This window comes from Pseudorca crassidens, chromosome Y (genome assembly GCF_039906515.1).
Source record: "Pseudorca crassidens isolate mPseCra1 chromosome Y, mPseCra1.hap1, whole genome shotgun sequence".
NCBI lineage: Eukaryota > Metazoa > Chordata > Mammalia > Artiodactyla > Delphinidae > Pseudorca > Pseudorca crassidens.
Genome location: NC_090318.1, coordinates 9,693,623 through 9,719,594, shown reverse-complemented (window position 1 = coordinate 9,719,594; position 25,972 = coordinate 9,693,623). Strand labels below are relative to the sequence as shown.

The 25,972-nt window shown below is 37.2% G+C and overlaps 1 protein-coding gene across 4 annotated transcripts in view; it reads left to right on the top strand.

Annotated features, from left to right (window-relative positions):
• Nucleotides 1-19,239, top strand: part of LOC137217798 (ubiquitin carboxyl-terminal hydrolase 9X-like) — a 145,172-nt gene extending 125,933 nt beyond the window's left edge. For 3 of the 4 annotated variants that reach the window (XM_067724757.1, XM_067724759.1, XM_067724756.1), the window contains 13 exons: nucleotides 598-771; nucleotides 3,617-3,758; nucleotides 5,117-5,861; nucleotides 6,248-6,371; nucleotides 7,144-7,369; nucleotides 7,896-8,025; nucleotides 11,139-11,324; nucleotides 11,736-11,956; nucleotides 12,041-12,129; nucleotides 15,790-15,946; nucleotides 16,099-16,311; nucleotides 16,691-16,786; nucleotides 17,476-19,239. In XM_067724757.1, the coding sequence (XP_067580858.1) occupies nucleotides 598-771; nucleotides 3,617-3,758; nucleotides 5,117-5,861; nucleotides 6,248-6,371; nucleotides 7,144-7,369; nucleotides 7,896-8,025; nucleotides 11,139-11,324; nucleotides 11,736-11,956; nucleotides 12,041-12,129; nucleotides 15,790-15,946; nucleotides 16,099-16,311; nucleotides 16,691-16,786; nucleotides 17,476-17,613 (2,641 nt within the window). In that variant the 3' untranslated portion in view covers nucleotides 17,614-19,239. The remainder of the gene's footprint in view (nucleotides 1-597; nucleotides 772-3,616; nucleotides 3,759-5,116; nucleotides 5,862-6,247; nucleotides 6,372-7,143; nucleotides 7,370-7,895; nucleotides 8,026-11,138; nucleotides 11,325-11,735; nucleotides 11,957-12,040; nucleotides 12,130-15,789; nucleotides 15,947-16,098; nucleotides 16,312-16,690; nucleotides 16,787-17,475) is intronic. The other variant, XM_067724758.1, reaches the window with a different exon arrangement.
• Nucleotides 19,240-25,972: the final 6,733 nt, after the last annotated feature.

Here is a 25,972-nt window from a genome sequence, read left to right as displayed (position 1 = left end):
GGTATATTATTCTGTAAATATTAGATTAGATGTTGTTTTAGATCTCCTAGCATGACTTGGCTTTTACAGCAGTGGTTCTCATCTTGTGTACACAATTGAAAGGCTTGGTTGGCTTAAGTTTTAAGTCCATTCAGATTACAGAAAATACATTCACTCTAGAACAGAGCAAATGTTTCTATTTTCATTTGGAAAAATCACTTTAGTTAGGAAAAAATGGTTGTGAACTTTGCAATATAGCCCCCCAAATTTAAGCAGAATTAAATAACAAAGTAGTCGTTACAACATCTATATAAGACTGTTTTCCTTCTCATGTTAATGCTCTCTTTACTTGAATTCAAAATACACGACTATACTGCTTCATAAAGGAAGCACCATTCTGAGTACCTGGCACTGTAGTACCAATTTTACTATGAGCTTCACTTCCATTACTATAGCCACCCAATACATAACATGCATTGGTTTACCTCTGCTTCCTGTGTAAATGGATAAAGCCTCAACTTACATTTCTAATGTCATTGTCATTTTTGTTGTTTAGAAAAATAAAATACAGATATTCTGGGGATGGAGACTACAATTTGTTCTGTTTTTTTCTCTTAGGCTTTGGGGTGAACCTGTTAATCTTCGTGAACAACACGATGCCTTAGAGTTTTTTAATTCTTTGGTGGATAGTTTAGATGAAGCTTTAAAAGCTTTAGGACATCCAGCTGTGCTAAGTCAAGTTCTGGGAGGTTCCTTTGCTGATCAGAAGATTTGCCAAGGCTGCCCACATAGGTAAATGCTAATTGACATTTTTAATATGTAATTTATATGGGTCTTTCTTTTTTTAATAGTATAAATAAAATTTTTACCAATACATATGTATGAAAGCAGAGAGTACCAAATATTACATTCTTATGCTATACCCCACTGTTCTGTGGGTTGTTTTTTTTTCAGTAGCATTTAGTTCTTGTTACACTCAGTATCTCATTATTTTTCTCTTACATTCTTATATTTTTTTCATATCCGAGGAAATAAAATGGAATTTTTTTCATAAATCTACAGTTATTATAAAGATATTTACTTGGCTGTTATAATGAAAGTAATCATTGAAATGTCTACAATACAGTAACTTTAGGGAATTCTCCGGTAGTTCAGTGGTTAAGACTCGGCACTTCCAATGCAGAGGGCACAGGTTTGATCCCTGGTTGGAGAGCTAAGATGCTGCAAGCTGGGCAGAGCGGCAAAGAAAAAAAAAAATCCTCGTGAATGAAACCTGGCATATAGTAAGCACTAATTAAATGTTAGTTATCTATAGCACACTTCCCTGGGTGTTTGGAGTTCAGTTAGTTACCCAACACCTTTTTAAAATATATATAAATAAACAAGCAAACAAACAGTAACTTTAGAAGATAACCGGTAGGTCTGGAATTTTCTGTAGAAATTTAAAATTACCATCGATTACCATTCATGAGATATGTTAGGTATGTTTGCACATCACATCATTTCCAAGAGTTGACAAGACATTTTTCTGTGTTTTGGAGCAAATTAGAAGAGATTGATTTATTATGGGTTCCTAATGAAAATAATTAAAGAGTTCTTGGTTATTAGTATTAATAGTTCAGAAGGTTTAACGATGGACACTCATATCATGCCTTTTGTGTGGGACTTCTTGTTACACATTCACATAACACAGAAAGGAAATTCTTTCTCACCCAAATAATCAAAATAAGATAGTATTTTCTAAAAGCTACTCTAGGGACTTCCCTGGTAGCACAGTGGTTAAGAATCCAACAGCCATTGCAGGGGACACAGGTTCGATTCCTGGTCTGGGAAGATCCCACATGCCATGGAAAAACTAAACCCATGTGCCACAACCGCTGAGCCTGCTCTAGAGCCTGCGTGCCACAGCTATTGAAGCCCAAGCGCCTAGAGCCCATGCTCCACAACAAAAGAAGCTACCTCAATGAGGTGCCCACGCACCACAATGAAGAGTAGCCTCCACTCGCTGCAACTAGAGAGAGCCCATGTGCAGCAACAAAGACCCAGTGCAGCCAAAAGTTAATTAATTTAATTAAATTAAAATAAAAGCCACTGTGTTATCCTGTAAACATTAGTTTGGTGTAGTGGATAAAGCAGATTTTTTTGAAATTAGGGAAATGAGTTGGGGAAAGGTAATCTCACATAAATGAGAAACTTACCATGTTATAGCACCATTAATTTGGAAGATGGGGGAGTCATTTATTCACCTAGCTTGGCCAACTTTGTATTCTTATGAAAGATATTTTACATAGGTGAACAATAAAAATCCAACTCTTCGTCATGTGTTCTTATCAGTCCTCAGTTTTTTTAGTCAGAGTTACTTGTGAATTCTTTTGCTCTGCCAAATGGAAGTGTCCTGTGCAAATGAAGTACACATTCCAACAAAATTAGTCTTACTAGACATTTTAGGAGTATGTAAGAGTCTCAAGTCTTTCTAGTATTATAGAACATTGTTTTTTTAGGGTGTCCCAAATTGCAAAAGAAACTGTTAATCTCAGTTTATCTCCTAAGACCTTTTTCTCCTCTGTGGACAGGTTTTTATCACAGTAGAAACGTGTAATAAGCCATTCATAAATACTTTTGTGTTTTGTCTTTCTGACTTACAAGTTTCTAAATATGAAGGACTGTCTAAAACATAATATCCCCTATGCTCTACACATGGCGGGCACTCTTTTTTTTGACCATGCCATGGGGCTTGTGGGATCTTAATTCCCTGACCAGGATTGAACCCGGGTCTGCGGCAGCGAAAACACGGATTCCTAACCACTGGACTGCCAGGGGATTCCCAGGTACTCTTGATATATTGGTTGGATCAGTAGATTTAATGGTTGAAACGTTTTTGAGTTTATTAGTGTGTCATCAGAAATTCCTGAAAGCCCCTTTTGCAGAAAATCATCACAATGTGGGTTGCTCACTCCATCCCACATCACTTAACTCTTTTTACAAATTTTTTTATGACTCTGTAGAACCGAATACTAGAGACATACAAGTATGTTGGATAGTTGAACTTGTACATTAGGCTAGAACTTGTCATCTAAGTGCCAAAATATTAGTTGCTATTCTGTATTACACAAGTGGAGGAACATTTAAAAATTCAGTTCATAAATAGCCTTTTTTCTAAACTTGATGAATGTTTACCTTTACCTTGCCATGAATTACTACTACTTAAATAACAAAGGTAGCTGTGTGAAAGAATGTAAAGAACTTAAGCAGTGAGGCCAGACAAGCTTGGCTTCAAATCACACTCTGTGTAGTAAACTGGCCCATATTAATCTGTTTGTCACCTCTTTCACAATCACCCCCACCCCCACTCCAGTTTCTGTATCTGTAAAAGAGGAACAGATAACATATCTCTAGCAGGTTTTTTTCTGAAGGTGAAGGTAAGCAATACTGTGTTTAAAGACTCTGATACATTGCCCAGTACAAAGTAAATGACCAGGGAAAGACAACTGTTACTTACAAATAACACTGTGACTAATGCATTTGCCATGGTACAGTAAATACTGCAAATGTGTTTTTTGTCAAGTTCACAACTTACGACAGTGTTTAGAAACCTGAGGAATAAATCCTTTTAATGTTTCTTAAATAATGTCTTTAGATACGAGTGTGAAGAATCTTTTACAACTCTGAATGTAGATATTAGAAATCACCAAAACCTTCTTGATTCTTTGGAACAGTATATCAAAGGAGATTTATTGGAAGGTGCAAATGCGTATCGTTGTGAAAAATGTGATAAAAAGGTATGTATTGTTTGTTTTTTAGTAAATATGATTGCATTTAACATAGCTGGAAGACATCAAAATTGTTTTCAATCTCAAATTTTACCTCTGCTTTGCTACAGTGGCAGTCAAGATGATAACTGATTAAAAGATTTGTCAAGGAAACAATATTGAAAGAAACTAATAATAATAAATTAGGAAAAGTCCTTTTAATTGGGTGGTTAATTTTAGAAGTCACAATAACTTAACATCACTTTTTCTTGTAGTTTAAAAGTTGCACAGTAACTTTCCATTTTTGCCCTGAAACACATTGCCATTGAATTCTTCAAACCTGAAGAGTTGCTAACAGAAATATTTTTCCCTTTCATACTCTAGCTTATTCTTAAACTTTAGAACAACTGTGTGCCTATTTTATTTGGTTACAGCAGATTTTCAGAACTACTTGCAGTTTTAAAGATCAGATCTAATTTTTAGATCCCCCCAACTAATTTATCTGTGGCCACTTAAGCAGTTTTGTGAGATGGAACTATAACATGTCTTTGAAAATACATAATATATGATAAGTAGTAAATATTTTTCTGGGCCCACCATACCCTCTCATCTCCAAGTTATTACCTGAACTGCTTTGATTTTAAACACCATTTAGATTGTGTCATCTAAAGCCATACCTACAGCTCTGACACAGTTTCTGCTAGGGCAGTTTCTTCTTATACAACTTGCCACTCTTAATCCATGCATTTTAAAGAAGAAACCTTGATAGCACTTTTTCAGAAGGTAGTATGGATTAAATGCAGCATTTAGCATGTTAGCTGTCACTAAGTGCTATATATATTAGCATATTATTGCTTACAGTATTTCTTCAGTTTGCTTACAGCAGATTTTATTCATTAACATAAAACTAAAGGTCAGAAAAGTAACATCAGTTAGCAGTGGGAGTGTGGAGCCAGGTAGTTATTAGGTTTTTTTGTTTGTTTGTTTGTTTTGCGGTATGTGGGCCTCTTACCTCTGTGGCCTCTCATCAGCCACGGCTCACGGGCCCAGCCGCTCTGCGGCATGTGGGATCCCCCCGGACCGGGGCATGAACCCGCGTCCCCTGCATCGGCAGGTGGACTCCCAACCACTGCACCACCAGGGAAGCCCAGTTATTTGTTTTTATATCACTGATTTTTATAGTTTGCAACAGATGAGTGATTACATATTTTTAGGCTTGGTTATAAGTATTTTGAAAAAGTAGTGATGAATGATCTTGATTATGTTATCATTTATCTGTTTGTAAATACAGTTAGATGATCATAAAGTTTTAAATTGTATTATTAAAATTCTTCTGTTTTATTTGTCTTATAGAAGAACATTCACTTAATATTTACCATTTATTGTAGGTTGATACAGTAAAGAGGTTGCTAATTAAAAAATTGCCTCCTGTTCTTGCTATTCAATTGAAACGATTTGACTATGACTGGGAAAGAGAATGTGCAATTAAATTCAATGATTATTTTGAATTTCCACGAGAGCTGGACATGGAACCTTACACAGTATCAGGTGTTGAAAAGCTGGAGGGAGATGATGTAAACCCAGAGATGCAGTTGTTACAACAGAATGAGCAATCTGAATGTGAGACAGCAGGTAGCACAAAATACAGACTTGTGGGGGTGCTTGTACACAGTGGTCAAGCAAGTGGTGGACATTATTATTCCTACATCATTCAGAGGAATGGTAAAGATGGTGAGAGAAATCGCTGGTATAAATTTGATGATGGAGATGTAACAGAGTGTAAAATGGATGATGATGAAGAAATGAAAAATCAGTGTTTTGGTGGAGAGTACATGGGAGAAGTATTTGATCATATGATGAAGCGCATGTCATACAGGAGGCAAAAAAGGTGGTGGAATGCTTATATACTCCTTTATGAACGAATGGACACAATAGACCAAGATGATGAAATGATAAGATATATATCAGAACTAACTATCACAAAACCCTATCAGATGTCACCAGCCATTGAGAGAAGTGTGTGGAAACAAAATGTGCAGTTCATGCACAACCGAATGCAGTACAGTTTAGAATATTTTCAATTTGTGAAAAAACTGCTTACGTGTAATGGAGTTTACTTAAGCCCTGCTCCAGGTAAGATTCTGGAATTTAACTTAGAAGTTTATCAAGTATCAATATGTATTTAGTACTTTACTTCAGCATTCTTTTACCTTCTTTTTTTTCATAAAATTATTTAGACTCATTTTGTTTTAAATGTGTCAGCATATTCATTGCCAGTTATTTTAAAGTCATGTATTTAATATACCCATACCTTTGAATAGTCAGTATCTAGAAACATAGAAGAGCTGTTAACTTATGGGAGTTTTCACTAAGCATTAGTTTGAAACATGGATTGGTTAAGTGCTAAGGTAAGTGCTGAAGTTTACTTTTTGACTAAAAGTTTTTTTTAAACATGGAGCATTTATTTACACACATTTAAACAAAAGTGTGTTTGACTGTTCATGTGCTTTTTATTTAAGGACAAGATCACTTGTTGCCTGAAGCAGAAGAAATCACTATGATTAGTATTCAGCTTGCAGCTAGATTCCTCTTTACCACTGGATTTCACACCAAGAAAATAGTTCGTGGCCCTGCCAGTGATTGGTATATGGCTTTGAATTTTATTTACTTTGTACTTAGAGTCGGTATGGTTCATTATTATGTTGCTTTATTTACCCCTAACTGTGGGAATCTTACTTCAAATTTTAAATATAGGATAAAAATCTTGGTAGTAATGTTGAGAGAAATGGTATTTAAAATGCTTAATTTTAATGTGCCTTTTATTATTCAATGTTTGGCTCCTGTTTCTGTTATTTATATTCTATATCTTTACTACATGGAATCTGCTTACATTTAAAAAGGTAGAGGATTTTTAAATGATTATAGTCTTAAGTTTATAATTGTAAAAGTATGGAAGACATTTTAATACCTTAACCTAACAACTGTTCTTAGCATCTCTCAGATTAGAAGATGTTAAGGAGTTATCACTGGATCAGAAAGAGTTTACTAATAGATTTGTATCCACCTAAATATACAGGTCTCATTTAATTCATTTTGTGACTATGGGACTAGATCAGGTCACAGGGCTGAAGTTTGTATTGAAACCAACTATAATCGGGAATTCCCCCTTGGCCCAGTGGTTAGGACTCCCGCTTTTATTGCCAAGGGCCCGGATTCAAGCCCTGGTCAGGGAACTAAGACCCCACAAGCCATGCAGCTCAGCCAAAAAAAAAACAACAGCAACAACTAAGAACATTAATTGTAGAGCTCTTTCCTCTTTATTTGGTTCACAGAAACCTGTTGGTTCACTGTAGTAGTTAAAATGGAAGCACCTAAAATGAAAATATATGAAAAATCATATATTTTTCTGTTTTAGGTATGATGTATTGTGCATTCTACTCCGTCACAGCAAGAACGTACGTTTTTGGTTTGCTCATAATGTCCTTTTCAATGTTTCAAATCGTTTCTCTGAATACCTTCTTGAGTGCCCTAGTGCAGAAGTGAGGGGTGCATTTGCAAAACTTATAGTATTTATTGCACATTTTTCTTTGCAAGATGGGCCTTGTCCTTCATCTTTCACATCTCCAGGACCTTCTAGTCAGGTAATCAAAAGCTTTTCTTTAATTATGAAAACTTAAATGTAAATTCTATTTTCTACCAGGTGAAATCAGTAAACATATGCATTTGTTTGACATATATGAAATGGTTACACACATCTAGTTAAAATTGCTTCACAGTAATGTTTGATTATTGGGCACTTTAAAATGAAAATTATTTCTATTCAGTTACTTGCAGCTGTGTACTGAGTCTTCAGATTCTGTATGTTCAGTTAAGGTTTAATTTTATAATGGCTAAATTTAAATCTTTTGTTGAGTAGCATTTTTAGCATAAAACTCCAAGTGGTTTTTATTTTATTATTATTATCTGACACTCAAAAACAGTATAAAACATCTGCAATGAAATCTACCCAAGCTGTATATTTCATTTCCCAAAAAGCAAATGTATTTAATAATTTCCTACCTGATACTTCTGCCTAATAACCTCTGTGTAAACATACCCTTTTAATGCAAATAGAAGTATACTTTTCTATATCTTGTTGCTGATAAAATAATAAATTATGGTTCACAGGCATGTGATAACTTAAGCTTGAGCGATCACTTACTAAGAGCAGTATTAAATCTCCTGAGAAGGGAAGTTTCGGAACATGGCCGTCATTTACAGCAGTATTTCAATCTGTTTGTAATGTATGCCAATTTAGGTAAGACTTTTCATATTCTTTTTAATGTGTTGCTTTGTATTTACATAATAAATGATGAAAGCATTTATTGCAGTGTTGAGAACTAACCTCTTCTAAAGTAGAAGCAGTTATTCCATACTTACCTTTGAAATCCGTTGCAGATTATCTGTATAATTTTTTTTTTCTTTTTTTTTTTTTCTTTTATCTTTGGCTGCATTGGGTCTTCGTTGCTGCACGCAGGCTTTCTCTAGTTGCGGTGAGCAGGGGCTACTCTTCGTTGTGGTGCACGGGATTTTCATTGTGGTGGATTCTCTTGTTGTGGAGCATGCGCTCTGGGTGCACGAGCTTCAGTAGTTGTGGCACGTGGGCTCAGTAGTAGTGGCACGTGGGCCCAGTAGTTGTGGCTTGCAGTATTTTTCTTTCTCTGTCTGACTTCACTTAGTATGATAATCTCTGGGTCCATCCATGTTGCTGCAAATGGCATTATTTCATTCTTTTTATGGCTGAGTATTATTCCATTGTATACACATAGCATATCTTCTTTATCCATTCCTCTGCTGATGGACATCTATGTTGTTTCCGTACCTTGGCTGTTGTAAATAGAGCTGTTATGAACACTGGGCCGCATGTATCTTTTTGCATTATGGTTTTCTCCAGATACATGCCCAAGGGTGGGATTGCTGGATCATATGGTATTTCTGTTTTTAGTTTTCTAAGGAACCTCCAAACTTTTCCATAGTGGTTGCAGCAATCTACATTCCCAACAGTGTAGGAGGGTTCCCTTTTCTCCACATTCTTGCAAACATTTGTTATTTGCTATCTTTCTGTCAATAGCCATACTGACAGGTGTGAGGTGGTATCTCGTTGTGGTTTTAATTTGCATTTCCTTGATGATTAGCGATGTTGAGCATCTTTTCCTGTGGCCTTTTGGCATCCTGAATGTCCCCTTTGGAAAAATGTCTATTCAATTCTGTCCATTTTTGAATCGACTTGTTTTTTAGATGTTGAGTTGTGTTAACTATTTGTATATGTTGGATATTAACCCCTTATTGGTCACATTATTTGGAAATATTTTCTCCCATTCAGGAGGTTGTCTTCGTTTTGTGGATGATTTCCTTTGCTATGCAAAAGCTTTTGAATTTAATTAGGTCCCGTTAGTTTATTTTTGTTTTTATTGCCTTTGTTTTAGGAGACTGATCCAAAAGAATATTGGTATGATTTATGTCAGAATGTTCTGCCTTCGTTTCCTCTAGCAGTTTTTTAATACCCTGTCTTACATTTATTCCTTTAATCTATTTTCAGTTTATTTTTGTATAATGGTTTTAAAGAATGTCCTAATTTCGTTCTTCTCTATGTAGCTGTTCAGTTTTCCCAGCACCACTTTTTTAAGAGACTGTTAAAAACAGAGTAAATTTGTTGGAGAACGTGTTGCAGGGAATTTGTAAACAGAGTGAACGGTAGATGCAAAGACTTGGCATTACATGACTTGGCTCACTGGAAAATATGAACGTTTTTCTGTGTGACATGATCTGGTGCAAGATTTGAGATAGGTGATGGACCTGCTCTTTTTGCAGGTCTTGTGCGGGCACTGAGAGCCATTATAACATTTTTAGCAAGGTTTACCTTAGAAAGATTACACTTGCCAAAAAAAAAAAAAAGATTACAATTGCTATAGTGTAGAATGGATTACAGTTGTACAAGACTAGAGATTGTAGTATTATCTATAGACAGATATAATTATTGCCTTATGTTATGGAGTGGGCAATAAGGAGGATAACACTTGAAAGATTTAGGAGTTTTTATGAGAGAATCAGCAGACCTTGGTGATTGGATATTTGAATGAATGGAGCAGGGAAAAGACGTATGTCCAAGGTGTGACTTGAGGAACTAAGAGAACTGTGTTGCCATTTACTGAGAGGAAACCTAGGAATAGGAACCTATCTAGGCAGATTAAATTTTAAAAGTATGTTGTACACCTTAGAAAAGAACTCCAATAAACAGTGAGATACATACATCCAAAATTTGGAGTCATCTATATGAATGATTATAAATTCTATAATGACTATATATTTAGTCACAGGAAAGTAAGCAGTATTAAGAGATAGTGTAGAATGAGAACTTCGGGGGAAAACATCTTCTAAAAGCTAGAAAAAAAGAATCCACAGTTAAGAGTAAGAAATAGAAAAGGGAGGAAATAAGAAGGGACGGACAGAAGGAGAGAGGAAATAGAAAATGGAAGAGACAGAATCCCAAGTAAAAGATTCAAGAACAAGGAAATAGTTAAATTTGAGAACTGCTTTTTAGCTTCAAACCAAGTTTGGGAGAGAAACTAAAATGAGAATGAGGAATGGAAAAATTAGAAAACAAAGCAACAGGAAATTTAGGCTTTTTTTCCCAAAAAATTTTTCTCTAGAGAGGGGAAAAAGAGAAGATGGTAGATTACAGAAAAAAAGATGGTAGATTATCTTGTTTCTTGTTTAGCATAGTTTCTGTCTTTGTCATCTTCCCTTATTTTGTTGAGAGACAATATCTAGGCTCCACGGGTCTCTCTAGGCCCTACGAAGTGTGCTTTTCTCTAGGGCTTAGTATAATTGGAAAGCCAGAGTCATGATCACTACTTCACAGTTAGAATAATTAAATTTACTTTAACTAGGAACTTCCCTGGTTGTGCAGTGGTTAAGAATCCACCTGCCAATGCAGGGTTCGAGCCTTGGTCTAGGAAGATCCCACATGCTGCAGAGCAGCTAAGCCTGTGAGCCACAACTACTGAGCCCGCATGCCACGACTACTGAAGCCCGCACGCCTAGAGCCTGCGCTCCACAACAAGAGAAGCCACCTCAGTGAGAAGCCTGCGCACCACAACCAAGAGTAGCCGCCACTCTCCACAACTAGAGAAAGCCCGCGTGCAGTAACAAAGACCCAATGCAGCTAAAAATAAATACAATTGTTTTTAATTTACTTTAAATCAGTGTATTTTTTGTTTTATCTGTATTTGTGCAGTCTAATCAAAGGAGATGAGCTTTAATAATAAAAATTGTAAGCAGCTATACATAGTTTTTTATTAAAGCAGAACCTTCCATTCTTACTATTTTTGCTTGTTTTTCCTAAACATTATTCTTGTCCCTTTTTTACAGGTGTGGCAGAAAAGACACAGCTTCTGAAATTGAGTGTACCTGCTACCTTTATGCTTGTGTCTTTAGATGAAGGTCCAGGTCCTCCAATCAAATATCAGTATGCTGAATTAGGCAAGTTATACTCAGTAGTGTCTCAGCTGATCCGCTGTTGCAATGTCTCATCAAGAATGCAGTCTTCAATCAGTGGTAAAGTAGAATGTTCCATTATTTATAGTACTTTAAAAGGAATGCTAGGCTTTTGTACTAAATTAAAATCCTGACATTTATAAAAATGAAGTAAAAGACTATATGCTTTATTATGTTTTTAAACCGTTAGCTTTTTTACATGTTTACAAGAGACCTTTTTCAAAATTTACCACTTAGTATGATAAATCCCTTATTTATGAAATGGTGTAAGAATTTTAACTTTATTTTTTTTTTGTCTTCAATGTCAGCATTTATATTTTTACATCTTATCTTAGTATATCTGATCATTTTAATGAATGTTTTATTGTGCTTAGGACATTTAATTTATAATTTTGTTTTTAATAAAAAATTTAGTATTGCAGTTTTGCAAAGAAGTGTATTGTCTTTTCATTGATGACAAATCTATTCTAGGTAATCCCCCTCTTCCCAGTCCTTTTGGTGACCCTAATTTATCACAGCCTATAATGCCAATTCAGCAAAATGTGGCAGACATTTTATTTGTGAGAACAAGTTATGTGAAGAAAATTATTGAAGACTGCAGTAACTCAGAGGAAACCATCAAATTGCTTCGGTTTTGCTGCTGGGAGAATCCTCAGTTCTCGTCTACTGTCCTCAGTGAACTTCTCTGGCAGGTTAAAGGAAAATAAACATTCATGTGCCTGTAATTTAACTATTCCTTTAAATAAGAAATTCAGTTATGTTTTACCTGTCTTTAGGTTGCGTATTCATACACCTATGAACTACGGCCATATTTGGATCTACTTCTGCAGATTTTACTAATAGAGGATTCTTGGCAGACTCACAGGTGGATACACTTTTTGCTACCACAATAATTACATTTTTCTAGGTTCTAGAAATAACTGACATTTCTAGTAGCCAAATATATTTTTACTTCTTGAATTTCTATTAAATGCTTAATCTTAAAAATATAACATAAAAAAATGAATGTTTTCCCTATCAGTTTTATTTTTTCTTAAAACTGCAGTTTCATGCTTATTACTATTCTTTTTCCTTGTACTTAACGTTTTTCACTTTTTTTAACTTAAGACTAATGTAGGCTTTTGATAAGTTTTTAAGTTCCATTAATAGTAATTTAGGACTACATATGCTTGTTTTTTAATTCATTACACTAAGTAACATTTAGATATTTAACAATAATCCTTAGCCTGTTAGAAGTTTTATTAGTATATGAGGAGTCAACAGTAACTTTTTTGACCTAAGGTTATCCTACCTACCAGCAGACCTTCAGAGTTCTTCCCAAAATTCTGCTGTGTTCTTTGCAGTAAAACTCAGCCTAAGAATACTGATATAGAATTAGTGGCTCAAATTTACCACTTGACCCTCACTTTTCTCCCCACAGGGACTTATATGTATACATATTGCCACCTATTAGTCATTCTAATAAGCAAAAGAAAAATGTGAAAATGACCGTCAGAATTTTGGGCACTCTGTAACATCTTTGGTCATGGTAGTCCAGTTTTCCTAGTAACTTTGTTAATGTGCTGTGAACGATTGACAATTTGAGTATGTAGTGTGTATGATATTAAATTGTGAATTAGTGGGACTTATGATATAACAACATGTCAGTATTTCAAGATATTGGGGACTTCCTGGTGGCGCAGTCATTAAGAATCCACCTGCCAGTGCAGGGGACACAAGTTCTATCCCTGGTGTGGGGAGATCCCACATGCTGCAAAGGAACTAAGCCCGTGCACCACAACTACTGAGCCTGTGCTCTAGAGCCCGCGTGCCACAACTACTAAAGCCCACTCACCTAGATCCATTCTCCACAACAAAAGAAGCCACTGTAGTGAGAAGCCCATGCACCGCAATAAAGAGAAGCCCCCGCTCACTGCAACTAGAAAAGCCTGCACGCAGCAATGAAGACCCAACACACACAAAAATAAATAAATAAATAAATAAATTATTATAATATGAAGCTATTGGTACTTGATATTCTATTAAGGAAAATTTGCCTCCAAATTTTAAGCTGGAAGGTCACTGGAATAACTGTTAAAAGAATCACAACTACATGATATTTTAGATTTTTGGTACATAATGTTAAGAATTGTGTACAAATTGAAATGTCTGTGTATTGATCCTCAAAACAACCAGTAAAATCTTAATTTTTAAATAAATAATAGAAATGAAAAAATTTAAATGACTTTAAGTTTTTAATAAATTTGTAGAACACAGTGTTTAATGATAAATCACTTTAATCAGGTATTTAAGGGGGACTGGAAATACATTAGACTTCTTAAATTAATATTTTCAAATTCTCAACTAATTTAGCATCTTAAATTTCCAGAAAATCAAAATCAATGTTTTCAAAATAGTGTTAACCAGAAACAAATTACCATGAAACAAAAATGTTACAACCTATATTCATTTATTATTTAGTACCTATTTCAGTATCTTGACAGAATTAGATACTTTTAGAGTCTGTTTTAATAGGATCTAATTTTTACTCATTAATTATTTTTCTAAAGAACTTAAGCATATGTTATTTACTGTGTGACTTTTTTTTTAATTCATTAATTTATTTTTGGCTGTGTTGGGTCTTTGTTGCTGTGTGTGGGCTTTCTGTATTTGCAGAGAGCAGGGGCTACTCTTTGTTGTGGTGCGCAGGGTTCTCATTGCGGTGGCTTCTCTCATTGCGGAGCACAGGCTCTAGGGCACGCGGGCTTCAGTAGTTTGGGCATGCAGGCTCAGTAGTTGTGGTGCACAGGCTTAGTTGCTCTGCAGCATGTGGGACTTCCTGGACCAGGGCTCAAACCCATGTCCCCTGTATTGGTAGGCAGATTCTTAACCACTGTGCCACCGGGGAAGTCCCCGTGTGACTTCTTACAGATGCTTTAAACTCATCAGTCTTATCCTAGCCTTCTAGTTTCACTCAAGGAAGTGATAATAGTAAAGGTATAAATATTGCGTTAATGTGCACAATAGTGAGCTTTTGTGAACAAATTAGTATGGGATTGTTATTAGCTTAAATGTGAAGTGTTTTGTAAAATGACCATTTGGTTTATTTAATAAACAGTACTTAAGAGATATTTACAAAGTGTGTACTTTGTGCCAAGCACTGTCATCGGCAACAGAACAAAGTGGGCAAAAACAATATCGATTATAATGGCTTAAAAAAGTAGTTGATATTAATGGTGATGTGGCAGAAATACTGAGTATCACTTTGTTATCAATTAAAACTAAAGAATAAAAATAGAATATATACTACAAGTGTTTCCAGCTAAACAGTGCCTATGCATGTTATTTTTTTGTCTGGAATGATGAGACTTTGAAAAATTACTCAGATGTCTGTGAAGGTCCAGTGGTTAAGACTCCATGCTTCCAATGCTAGGGGGTGTGGATTCAATCCCTGATCAGGGAACTATGATCCCACATGCCAAGTGTGACAGCCAAAAAAAAGAAAAATTACTGAAATATTTTCCGAACAAGATTTATATGAATGTATGTACTGCAAAAGAAACATGTAAAGAAAAGAAAAAGCCGTGCTTTTGGTTTGGAATATAATGATATTCTGTTAAGTAAAACAAATGGTATGCAAGAGAATTTTTTCTAGATACTTCATGTTCAGTTACTGATACTACAGAAGGCACATTTTTACCCATAAATTTAATTGGCTACTAAGGAGAACAGGACTCCATTGGCTATATAAAATGTTATGTTGAGGTTTGGCTAGAGGTGAAATGAAATCATTGATCATTACCAATTCAGCCAGTTCTTGGCAGTGAAAATGGCTTTACCCACCATGTTTATTAGAATTCAAGTTAATTTTGTACTGCCAGATTATATCACTTTCATAGAAACTAGACTTTATACTCTGAAGTGCAGCCTTGAAGTAATGCTCTAACTACCAGTAAATGTGTTCTCAGCCGAGGCATTCATGAAGACATAGTTTATAGTTAATTTTAATGAGAACAATTTAGTATTAGTATCCTTAATTGTTCATTTAAATTACAGTATAGGGAAATCATTTCAAATTGATAATAATTTCATAGGACTTCAGACTCTTGAGTCATACTTAGCTCCCCAGCTTGCTAGCTATGTGACATTAGTTGTTTGAATTCTGTACTCGTTTTCTCATCCATGAAGTGGGTTTACTAATGGTACCTTCTTAGTAATTTAACTATAGAGTTAAATAGATCAGATAATTACATCAAAAATGTGTATTGAGGGCTTCCTTGGTGGCGCAGTGGTTGATGGTCCACCTGCCGATGCAAGGGACACGGGTTCGTGCCCCAGTCCAGGGGATCCCGCGTGCCGCGGATTGGCTGGGCCCGTGAGCCATGGCTGCTGAGCCTGCGCGTCTGGAGCCTGTGCTCCGCAACGGGAGAGGCCCATGTACCGCATAAAAATAAATAAATAAAAACTGTGTATTGAATGGCAGTCAGTAGGCTCCAGAATGTTAGCTAAGAGATACCGCAAATTTATGTATCTGGTTCTTTTCTAGAATTCATAATGCACTTAAAGGAATCCCAGATGATCGAGATGGGTTGTTCGATACTATCCAGCGCTCTAAGAATCACTATCAAAAAAGAGCATACCAGTGTATAAAATGTATGGTAGCTCTCTTTAGCAGTTGTCCAGTTGCTTACCAAATATTACAGGTGAGAATTTTTTCTTATAATTTTGAAACAATCTGAATCATAATAAGGGGTGCTTTGTAAGAAAAGAATCATGAAAGTTTGGCGTCAGCATTTTAAGCTAACATAAAAATTATTCCAAATTCTTTCATAAACAATTTTATTTTCTTTTCAAGGGTAATGGAGATCTTAAAAGAAAGTGGACCTGGGCAGTGGAATGGCTTGGAGATGAACTTGAAAGAAGACCATACACTGGCAATGCTCAATACACTTACAATAATTGGTCTCCTCCAGTGCAAAGCAATGAAACATCAAATGGTTATTTCTTAGAGAGATCACATAGTGCTAGGATGACACTGGCAAAAGCTTGTGAACTCTGTCCAGAAGAGGTAAAAAAAAAACCACTAATGGGCAGCAGATAAAAATGGAAGAAAGAGAAGTAATTTTTTATAGGCCAGTGGTAAAAAATTTTGTCATGCAGTTTTATTGGCTTTAACGTTTAGTGTTGGTTGTTCTCAAGTAATCAAAGAAGCATGCTGACTCCTTTGTTAGAGTTAATTTGGAGAAATTTCTGTGAAATTGTCTGAAACTCATATATCTAGGTAAATCAAACTTTTTCTCTAATTGTGAATTATCTGCAGTAAATGAAAACATGTTAAACAGGTCAGCTTTACGGATTTGAAAAAAATTTATTCCTAAAGAATTAAAATAAATTTAAAGTTGCTTTATAATCACATTCTTAATCTCTTTTAAATATTTTACTATTAGGAGCCCGATGACCAAGATGCCCCAGATGAGCATGAATCATCTCCACCAGAAGATGCGCCATTATATCCTCATTCATCTGGATCTCACTATCAACAGGTAAACAGGAGTTTGCTTCTTTTCATTATCCCCCAAATTTTTGTGCTTTAAAAATTATTTACTTATTTTTCTTACATATTCTGTAACTTACTACCTGTGACTGTAAAGTAGTAAAGGGACTATCTAGAATATCTTTGACAAGAAGAAGAGTGGTTGGAGTGGGGTCATGTAATAGCATGTTTTGACTAACCTGGTAGTATTTTCTTTCTCTACTAGGCAGCCCTCTTGAACTAAAAGCTGTAGTATTTAATAAAAATGTGTGATTTATTAACATAAAATTAATAACTATTGAAATAATATTAAGAATAGAAGTGTCTTGGTTACTTCTATGCAATGTTAAGTTGCAATAAGAATGTCTTTTAAAATTAACAGTTTGATTGACTTCAGTAGATGGAAAGAAAGAATGATAACTGATGAAAAAGTTTTATCTGAAGAAACTTTCATTCAAAAACAAGTTTCTGGAAAGATTGTCCTCAATTAAACCATAAACGAGACTAATTCACATCTTAAGGCAGTGGTTCCAAAATTTAATGTCCCTCAGATCACCTGAAGGCACTTGTTAAAATCAGAGATTGCTGAGTCCCACCCCAAGGAAAAAGGACTCATGTCTACTTTTAGACAGACTTTACACCATGATTTTTTATTTTAATTTGAAAAGTCTGACATGCTGATCTGTTTCACCTTCTCAGAATAATCATGTGCATGGACAGCCGTATACAGGGCCAGCAGCACATCACTTGAACAACCATCAGAAAACTAGCCAACGACCACAAGAAAATTATGAAGGCAATGAAGAAGTATCCTCATCTCAAATGAAGGATCAGTGAAATTCCCATAATTAACTGGTTCCTTTAAGACCAGGCACTTAGGCCTTACAGTCCAAACTTCTATATTTGGCTAGTATTTACAACTAGAGAAATTGTTCAGCATGGAGTGGAGAGTTGATTCATTGTCTCATCTGCAGAAATTTGCTGTCAGTATGTGAGCCACCTGCAGGAGAAAGTGTATAATGTTTTGTAATAAATGGCTGATAGCAATATGTAAATGGCAGAGGTGTATATAATATATTAATGTTTGACTGTTAATTCTTAGGCAAGAAAATTTTTTTGATGAATGTCAGAGTTCTACAAAAAAATAATTTTTTCTGTTTGCTGCATTTGGCAACCAGTATGTTCAGCTTTGTGGCAATTGGATCAAATCCTTTACCAGAATAAAGAAGAAAAAAAGGTAACATTGAAAGAGGCCATTCATGTCAATCACACCAGTAGCTTTGTGTTAACTCTTGTTACTGGAGCCATGTAAGGCTTTGAATTACATGGAAGATATCTGAAAATTGATGATGTAATAACACTGTTTCTGCATATTTTTCATTACCTTTTTATTCTGGTAATACATTAATCACTTTAGAGCTGTAGTAATGCTATAACATTTAGCTTGGCTTCACACTAAGTTTGTGTAGCCAGTGAGGACACATTTACCTCAATGACAGCAGTTTCCTCAAAGTGACAGCTGTATTGCCCAGAGCTTTTATTTCTTATACCAAGAATAAATAAAACAAGGGGAGATGTGACAAACAAGCAGTTTTTGGTTACATATATTTTCTTCATATTTAATGTTTGACAGTTCAGTCTCTTTGGTGGTATACAGAATGTGAAAATATTGATAATAAGAATTTTAAGATTTTAAAATAAATATGTAAAATTTTGCCATACCAGAATGTGGGGAGCGTAAGAGAAGACTGTATTTGGCGCATTTGTTTTGTTTTTTGGTATAGTTTATTAGGTGAACCTTCTAAAATTTTGCTTCAACTGCAGCCTGATGAAGTGGACATCATCAGGGTTCCACAGTAGTTTGAAATACCATTGTACCAAGATGTCTGGATGATTTTCTTGTCAATCACTATTTTACTTGAGAGCAAGATTATCCCAGTTTCTTTTCCATTCCAAAATTCTTATTGTTGTGAGTTTAATTAAATAATAAATTTCAAGTTAGTTAATATAATTCTGAAGTACTATTTTAGAATAAAAATTTGTTTCAGCATTCCAGGAAACTTGTGAGTAAATACTATATTTAAAAAAGAATTGGTGGGCTTCCCTAGTGGCACAGTGGTTGAGAGACCGCCTGCCGATGCAGGGGACTCGGGTTCGTGCCTCCGGTCCGGGAGGATCCCACATGCCGCGGAGCGGCTGGGCCTGTGAGCCATGGCCACTGAGCCTGTGCATGCCGAGCCTGTGCTCCACAGCGGGACAGGCCACAATGGTGAGAGGCCCGCATACCGCAAAAAAAAAAGAATTGGTAACTTTTGAATGTGCATAATATTTTGGAACCTATCTAAAAACCAAATATCCCTGCAAGCAAATACAGCCCATCCGATACTACTTAAATATTTTGCTGTTTTGTTTTATAGAAATTATTTTGCTGAATTCACACAAATAGAATTTGATTTAAGAAGACTTTTGTCCTGTGTTGTGTTTTTGTTTGTTGTTCCTCTTTTGTTTTCTTTTTACAGACTACAATAAAATTAATTTTTTGTATAGCATGCCTTGACGTGCACTGAATTTAGCATTTCAGACACGTTGAGTTTTTATTTTTAAAATGGTTTGCTTTTTGCCCTTTACCATACAGAAATTACAGAAAAGAAAAACAAGTATTGTTAATTTTTAAATTTCCTAAAGTAAGTAGTCTTGTGCTTTGGGCATATTTCTGTGGTCAGTCTTTGTTATTTACAGTAGTTATGTTAGAAGGAGTTGCCATGAGCACTGAGTTAACAAATACTGATGTACGGGAAGTACTGGGTTAGGACCCTGCAAGCCTCTGGTTGTACTTTTGAACCCATCAATACATAATCTTCTTTTATGTGTGTTTCTGTTCAAAGATACTTTATTTAATATATATTTTTGATATTGAACTCAAGGGCAGCAGAACTATAAGAGTCACATCTGAATGATGCTTATTGAAAACATAAGTTCTCACAGTGACACGGACCTCTTGTGTTTAAGAACACTACACAGCACTTAAAACACTTGGGGTCTATTTTAAATAGCAAAATCATAACCAAAAATCAGAAAAAAAGAATAGAATGTGCCACTCAATACCCCGAAAATGACGCCTTTTTTATAGTATGGCAGGGGAAATATAAAGGCAAATCGTGACCCGCCTTTATCTGGGAACATTAATATCAGATGCATAAACATTTTTGCTGCTCTGTGATGACTGAATAGCCACAGGACTATTGATTTTTTAAAAAATTTATTTATTTTATTTATTTATTTTTGGCTGCTATGGGTCTTCGCTGTAGCAGAAAGTGCGTAGGCTTTCTCTAGTTGTGGCGAGCGGGGGCTACTCTTCGTTGGGGTGCATGGGCTTCTCATTGCTGTGGCTTCTCTTGTTTTGGAGCATGGGCTCTAGGCGCGCAGGCTTCAGTAGTTGTCGTTGTCAGGCTCTAGAGTGCAGGCTCAGTAGTTGTGGTGCATGGACTTAGCTGCTCTGCAGCATGTGGGATCTTCCGGACCAGGGCTCAAACCCGTGTCCCCTGCAGTGGCAGGTGGATTCCCAACCACTGTGCTACCAGGGAAGCCCAGGAGTATTGATTTTGAGGTTATAAATAAATTTTATTGAGTAGGCAAATTATAAATTTGAAATATAGAATCTACAAATAAGGAAAGTTGAGTGTATTTGTAAGAATTAACAAAACAAGTTTGATGGTACTTTAATTGAATTGATAGGAAATTTTTTTTACAAGAGGGCTCTAGCTGGAATTGTACAAAGAAGAAATAATGTGATTAAAAGAGAAGGTACTTATTTCCACTACTCCATATAGGTACTATTATATATATATAATCAATGTATTCTAGGTTTTCTGTAACCTTAGGAAATTTAAGATAGCCAGAGAGATCCTACTTTTAACTTTTTAATTATAATACATCTGCCTTTTATCAGGTAAGTTTGTCGGTTACTTGCTCCAACTGCCAAGGGCTGGGGTAGCCAGTGCTGCTTCAGGGAATTTTGAAGGGAAGATCCTCAGGACACATGGTCCCGGCAGCTGCTAGGGACTTGCCCCAATATCGCCTGACCAGGACCAGCTAGCCACAGGCAGCGAGGCTCCTGGCTGGCTAAGCCAAATTTGTTACAGGCCAATAAATCAGGAGACAAGGTGTTGAGCCAAAGAATGCAACTTTATTTGGAAAGCCGGCAGACCAAGAACATGGAGAACTAGGGTCCCTGAAACACCATATTGGGATCTGGATGCCACTTTCTTCTATAGCACAGAGAGGGAGAGGAGGTGAGGAAGTAAAGTAAAAAAGCCATTTGTCGGGCTTCCCTGGTGGCGCAGTGGTTGAGAGTCTGCCTGCCGATGCAGGGGACGTGGGTTCGTGCCCCAGTCCGGGAAGATCCCACATGCTGCGGAGCGGCTGGGCCCGTGAGCCATGGCCGCTGGGCCTGCCTGTCGGAGCCTGTGTGGAGCCTGTGCTCCGCAACAGGAGAGGCTCCAATAGTGAGACGCCCGCAAAATAAGAGGGGATGTGTTAATTTCTTCTTTTCTGCAGCCATTCACAGGTGAGCAGGGTCAGAGTGTCTCTCTCTGAGCTGAACAAAGGCACTTTAATATTCAGGCAGAGGGATAGAGATCCCTAAGGCAGGATGCTTACAGCTATAGACAATGATTATAACAAAAGCAAACGAAAAGTAAAAGAAACAGATCCAACATGGAGTCAGAATTGACTCTTCCCTGTTACAGTAGCTGCTGTGTTTTTGTACATCAGGACATCAGTAATGAATTAAATACATATGGAACATTACAGTTAGGATCACCGTGAGAGTTTCTCAAAAGACAGTCCTAGGGAAATCAAAATTAGGATTGGAATTATACATAACTTCTGGAATTCCTAACATGTTCATGATATAGAATAAAACATGCCTCCATGTGGAAGTTTATTATAAACGAATTCTTTCAGACTTGCTCATTTGATGCTTAAAATTGGGGCATGATCTCTAATCATCCTCAAATTAACCTGTTCATTATGAGACCATTTTAGTCATTGACATTGTAGAAGCATATTTTTTATATAAATTTATTTTTATTTATTTATTTTTACTGCGTTGGATCTTCGTTGCTGCGCACAGGCTTTCTCTAGTTATGGCAAGAGGGGCTACTCTTCGTTGTGGTGCGCGGGCTTCTCATTGCGGTGGCTTCTCTTGTTGCAGAGCACGGGCTCTAGGCACACAGGCTTCAGTTGTTGCAGTACGCAGGCTCAGTAGTTGTGGCTTGTGGGCTCTGGTGCAGCCTCAGTAGTTGTGGCGCACGGGATTAATTGCTCCGCGGTATGTGGGATCTTCCCAGACCAGGGCTCGAACCCATGTTCTCGGCGTCAGCAGGCGGATTCTTAACCACTGTGCCAATAGGGAAGTCCTAGAATGGTATTTAAGAGACAAGAGGAAAATTCAATCCATTACTAGTTACTATGGGTAACTAGTGTTTGGTGTCCCTGTGATCTTCTTTCTGAGAAGCTTGTAGAATGGGCCTCATGATTGTCAGCGTACAAGGAAGAGAAAAGTATTTGTCCACTGGATTCCATTGTGAATTGGGCAAGTATCAGCCCTGGGTTATTAACTCCCTGGCATTTTCTTTTCGCATCAAACTGTGTCAGAATGCCAGAGAGGATTCTTCTAGCCCCCATTTAAAAGACCCATAGCCAGATTTAAAGATGTATAGTGCTCCCCTAATGATATGGTATTATCAGGTAGTGTCTTTGGGAGGTGATTAGGTGATGAGAGTAGAGCCCTCTTGAATGGGAGAAGAAATGTAAGAAGAAATGTGAAAGAATCAGGTCCCTCTCCACTATGTGGGCACAGGATGGCAAGAAGGCATCCATCTGTAAATCAAGAATATGGCCTTCACCAATGCAGACCATGCTGGCACTGTGATCTCAGAGTTCCAGCCTCAAAAACTGTGAGAAATAAATGTCTATTGTTAAGTAATGCATTCTGTGTCATAGTAGGTTGAACTAAGACAGCTGTTATCTGGCAGAGGGATCACCAGAATATATATTCTGCTAGTTTAGCTTCAGTGTGATGATCCATAGACAGTGTGCTATTTTAAAACATTTTTCCTGCTATGCAAGTTAGTGTAAGGTCCCAAAAGCCTTTCTCTGTAGCCCTTTAGCTATAGCACATGTGACTCCTTTCCACTGGAACTTCAAGATAAAGTGTGCTTGGTCTCAGTCATTTTATGTTGAGTGAAGAAAACATTCATTAGGTTGCTCTCAGGGAGAAGTAAACCTGTAATCACTGCACTGTTTTCTGAGAGTGAAAATTGAGAGCTAAACAAATTATGTATTTTGTGTGTATATGTACATGCAGGACTCAAGTGCTTAGGTTTGCAGAGGTGGGGAGGACCCTTGCCACAGACAGCATTATCTAAACACAGAGGTCAACATGCAGTTCTTAAGCAGATGACTCTCAAGAGAAACCTGAAAGAGAATGAAAGAAGCAGAAAGGGGAAACTAGAAAAAGCCAGCTGGGACATGGGTTCAGAAGGCTAGCCTCAGCTTGATCCAGGAGGAGCTTTGAAGTGTAAATTATACCTCACAAACTGTCTTGCCTTGCTTCAAGGGATAAGAACTTGAATACTCCTACATACTTAATCATTGCTTAGAGGATATAGGGGATCAGGGTTATATAGTTCCCAGAAACTTTCAGCTTAGTGAGTGTAATCACCAAGTGCAATCCTCTGTAGAAATTTACAGATGTGACTGATTAGCAGAGCCTTCAGCTTCTGTGTACAAGCACTGCAAACCAGTAAAAGCTATCCCAGGAGATCTAAGGGAGGCTTCACAAAGTATCCTTTCAGTCTCCCACCAGAGGTAAAGTATGAGTTAAATTTTCAATATACCACATAGAATTTGGGGGGTAAAATTAGGGACAGAATATCCAGGTCTCTGCAGAGTGTTTGTTTTGGCTGCGCTGGGTCTCAGTTGTGCCATGTGGGCTCTTCATTGAGGCATGCATGCAGGATCTAGTTCCCTGACCAGGGATCGAACCCTGGCCCCCTGCATTGGGAGCACGGAGTCCTAACCACAGGACCACCAGGAAATTTCCTGCAGAGTTCTTTAATGCCACGCTGAGAAATGCACATTTCACTGTTAGAGAAAGGGGTAAGTTGAGATGGATTCAGAGGAAGGTGCAAGAAAATAGTGAGAGGCTAGAAACATGTCATCAGATAAGGATCTTCGGGACTCAACTGCCAAGGATTGGGCTGTGTGTTAGGAGTATCTTAGGCGTGGGGATAAAAGTAAGTTTCTCATGGAATTGAGGCCCTCCCACAGGAGGCCCTCTTCTCAGCTCGCTCTTATTCTCCCAGCTTTCTGGTCTTCCCTCTCCCATGCCCTTCTTTTTACTCTCTTCCTCATATTCCAGTATCACATTTTCTTTCCTCAATTTATCAGTAATCCAGTGTTTAAATTCTATCTATTGTGGACATGCAGTTCTGGGTACATCATTTATCCATCTCTTTTTCTCCAAAATAACCAACTCTCCTTTACCCCACAAGCGATACCCTGGAAACTTTTTTCTACTTTCTGTCTATGAATTTGACTACTCTACTCACCTCATATAAGTGGAATCCTACATTATTTGTCTTTTTGTGAAGGCCTTATTTCACTTACATAATGTCTTTAAGGTTCATCCATGCTGTAGCAAATTATAGGATTTCCTTTTCAGAGATGAAAAATATTCCATTGTATGAATATATCCCATTATGTGAACATATTACCCATTTATTTGTTGATGAATGGTTGAGTTGCCTTCCACCTTTTGGCTACTGTGAATAGTGCTGCTATGAACATGGGTGTGTAAATTACCTGAATTTCTGTTCAAGTCTCTGAAAAATCTCTTGAATATATACCCAGAACTGAAATTGCTAGATGGTATGGTAGTTGTTTAAATTTTTTGCAGGACTCTATTCTCTTTTCTTTCTTTCTATTTTTAAATTTATTTCTTTATTTTTGGCTGCGTTGGGTCTTTGTTGCTGTGTGTGGGCTTTTTGCAGTTGTGTCAACCGGGCTCTACTCTTTGTTGTGGTGCGCGGGCTTCTCATTGCTGTGGCTTATCTTGTTGCGGAGCACGGGCACTAGGTACGCGGGCTTTTGTACTTGTGGCACGCAGACTTCTGTACTCGTGGCACGTAGAATCTGTGAGCCACAACTACTGAGCCCATGAGCCACAACTACTGAGCCCGTGCACCTAGAGCCCATGCTCCACAGCAAGAGAAGCCACTGCAATTAGAAGCCCGCGCACCACAACCAAGAGCAGCCCCTGCTTGCCGCAACTAGAGAAAGCCCGCACGCAGCAACAAAGACCCAACACAGCCATAAATAAATAAATAAATTTATTTTTTAAAAAAAACAAAAATACAGAAGGGCTGTGGGAGCACAGGGAAGGGAAAGTGTGTGTGAATGTTGAAGACTTCGTAGGAATTTGAGGGGCAAGAACATAGCATCTTTTGTGGAGGGGAACAAAGTATACAGGTAGGAAAATGCTGAGTGTTCCAAGAAAAACTGAACAGTCCAGAACAGGTGATGTGAAACAGCAACGATGGTAGTAGATGTACCAGTTGGCGACAAGGTGGACAAGAGGGATGGCAAATCATCAGAGTATAGAAAAAAATTTAATCAGAGAGCTCCTTTGGAGCCAGATCTTGAATTATCTTGAATGTTGTGGGAGATATCAAAGGTTTTCTAGTAGTAATGTGGTACAAATGAGACAGAAGGGAAGGGGGCAGGGCACAATGCTTAAAGACTGATATAGCCTTTGAGGATACTACATAACTGGTTAGAACAGATTAGGCCCAAGATGGTGGAGGATTCGACTTCCAGGGGACCTTGAGCCTCATCATACACTCATTGTAATATATCAACATTTAAATGACACACCCACAGGCATCAGGATAGTTCTGAGGCCAACCATAAAAGGCCAAAAAGTAGGAGGTGGCCCAATTCCTGGAAATCCCTACCCCTTCCCCAAAATAGTTGGGATAATCCTCCGACTCCTTAGGCTATGAAATTACCCAGCCCATAAAAACTAACCATTGCATAATATGGGGCCTCTCTCACCTTTTGAGATATTTTGCATTCTGCTTATGAAATGTGTTATCTCCCAGGATTTCTCACCTTCTCAGATGCTATAGAC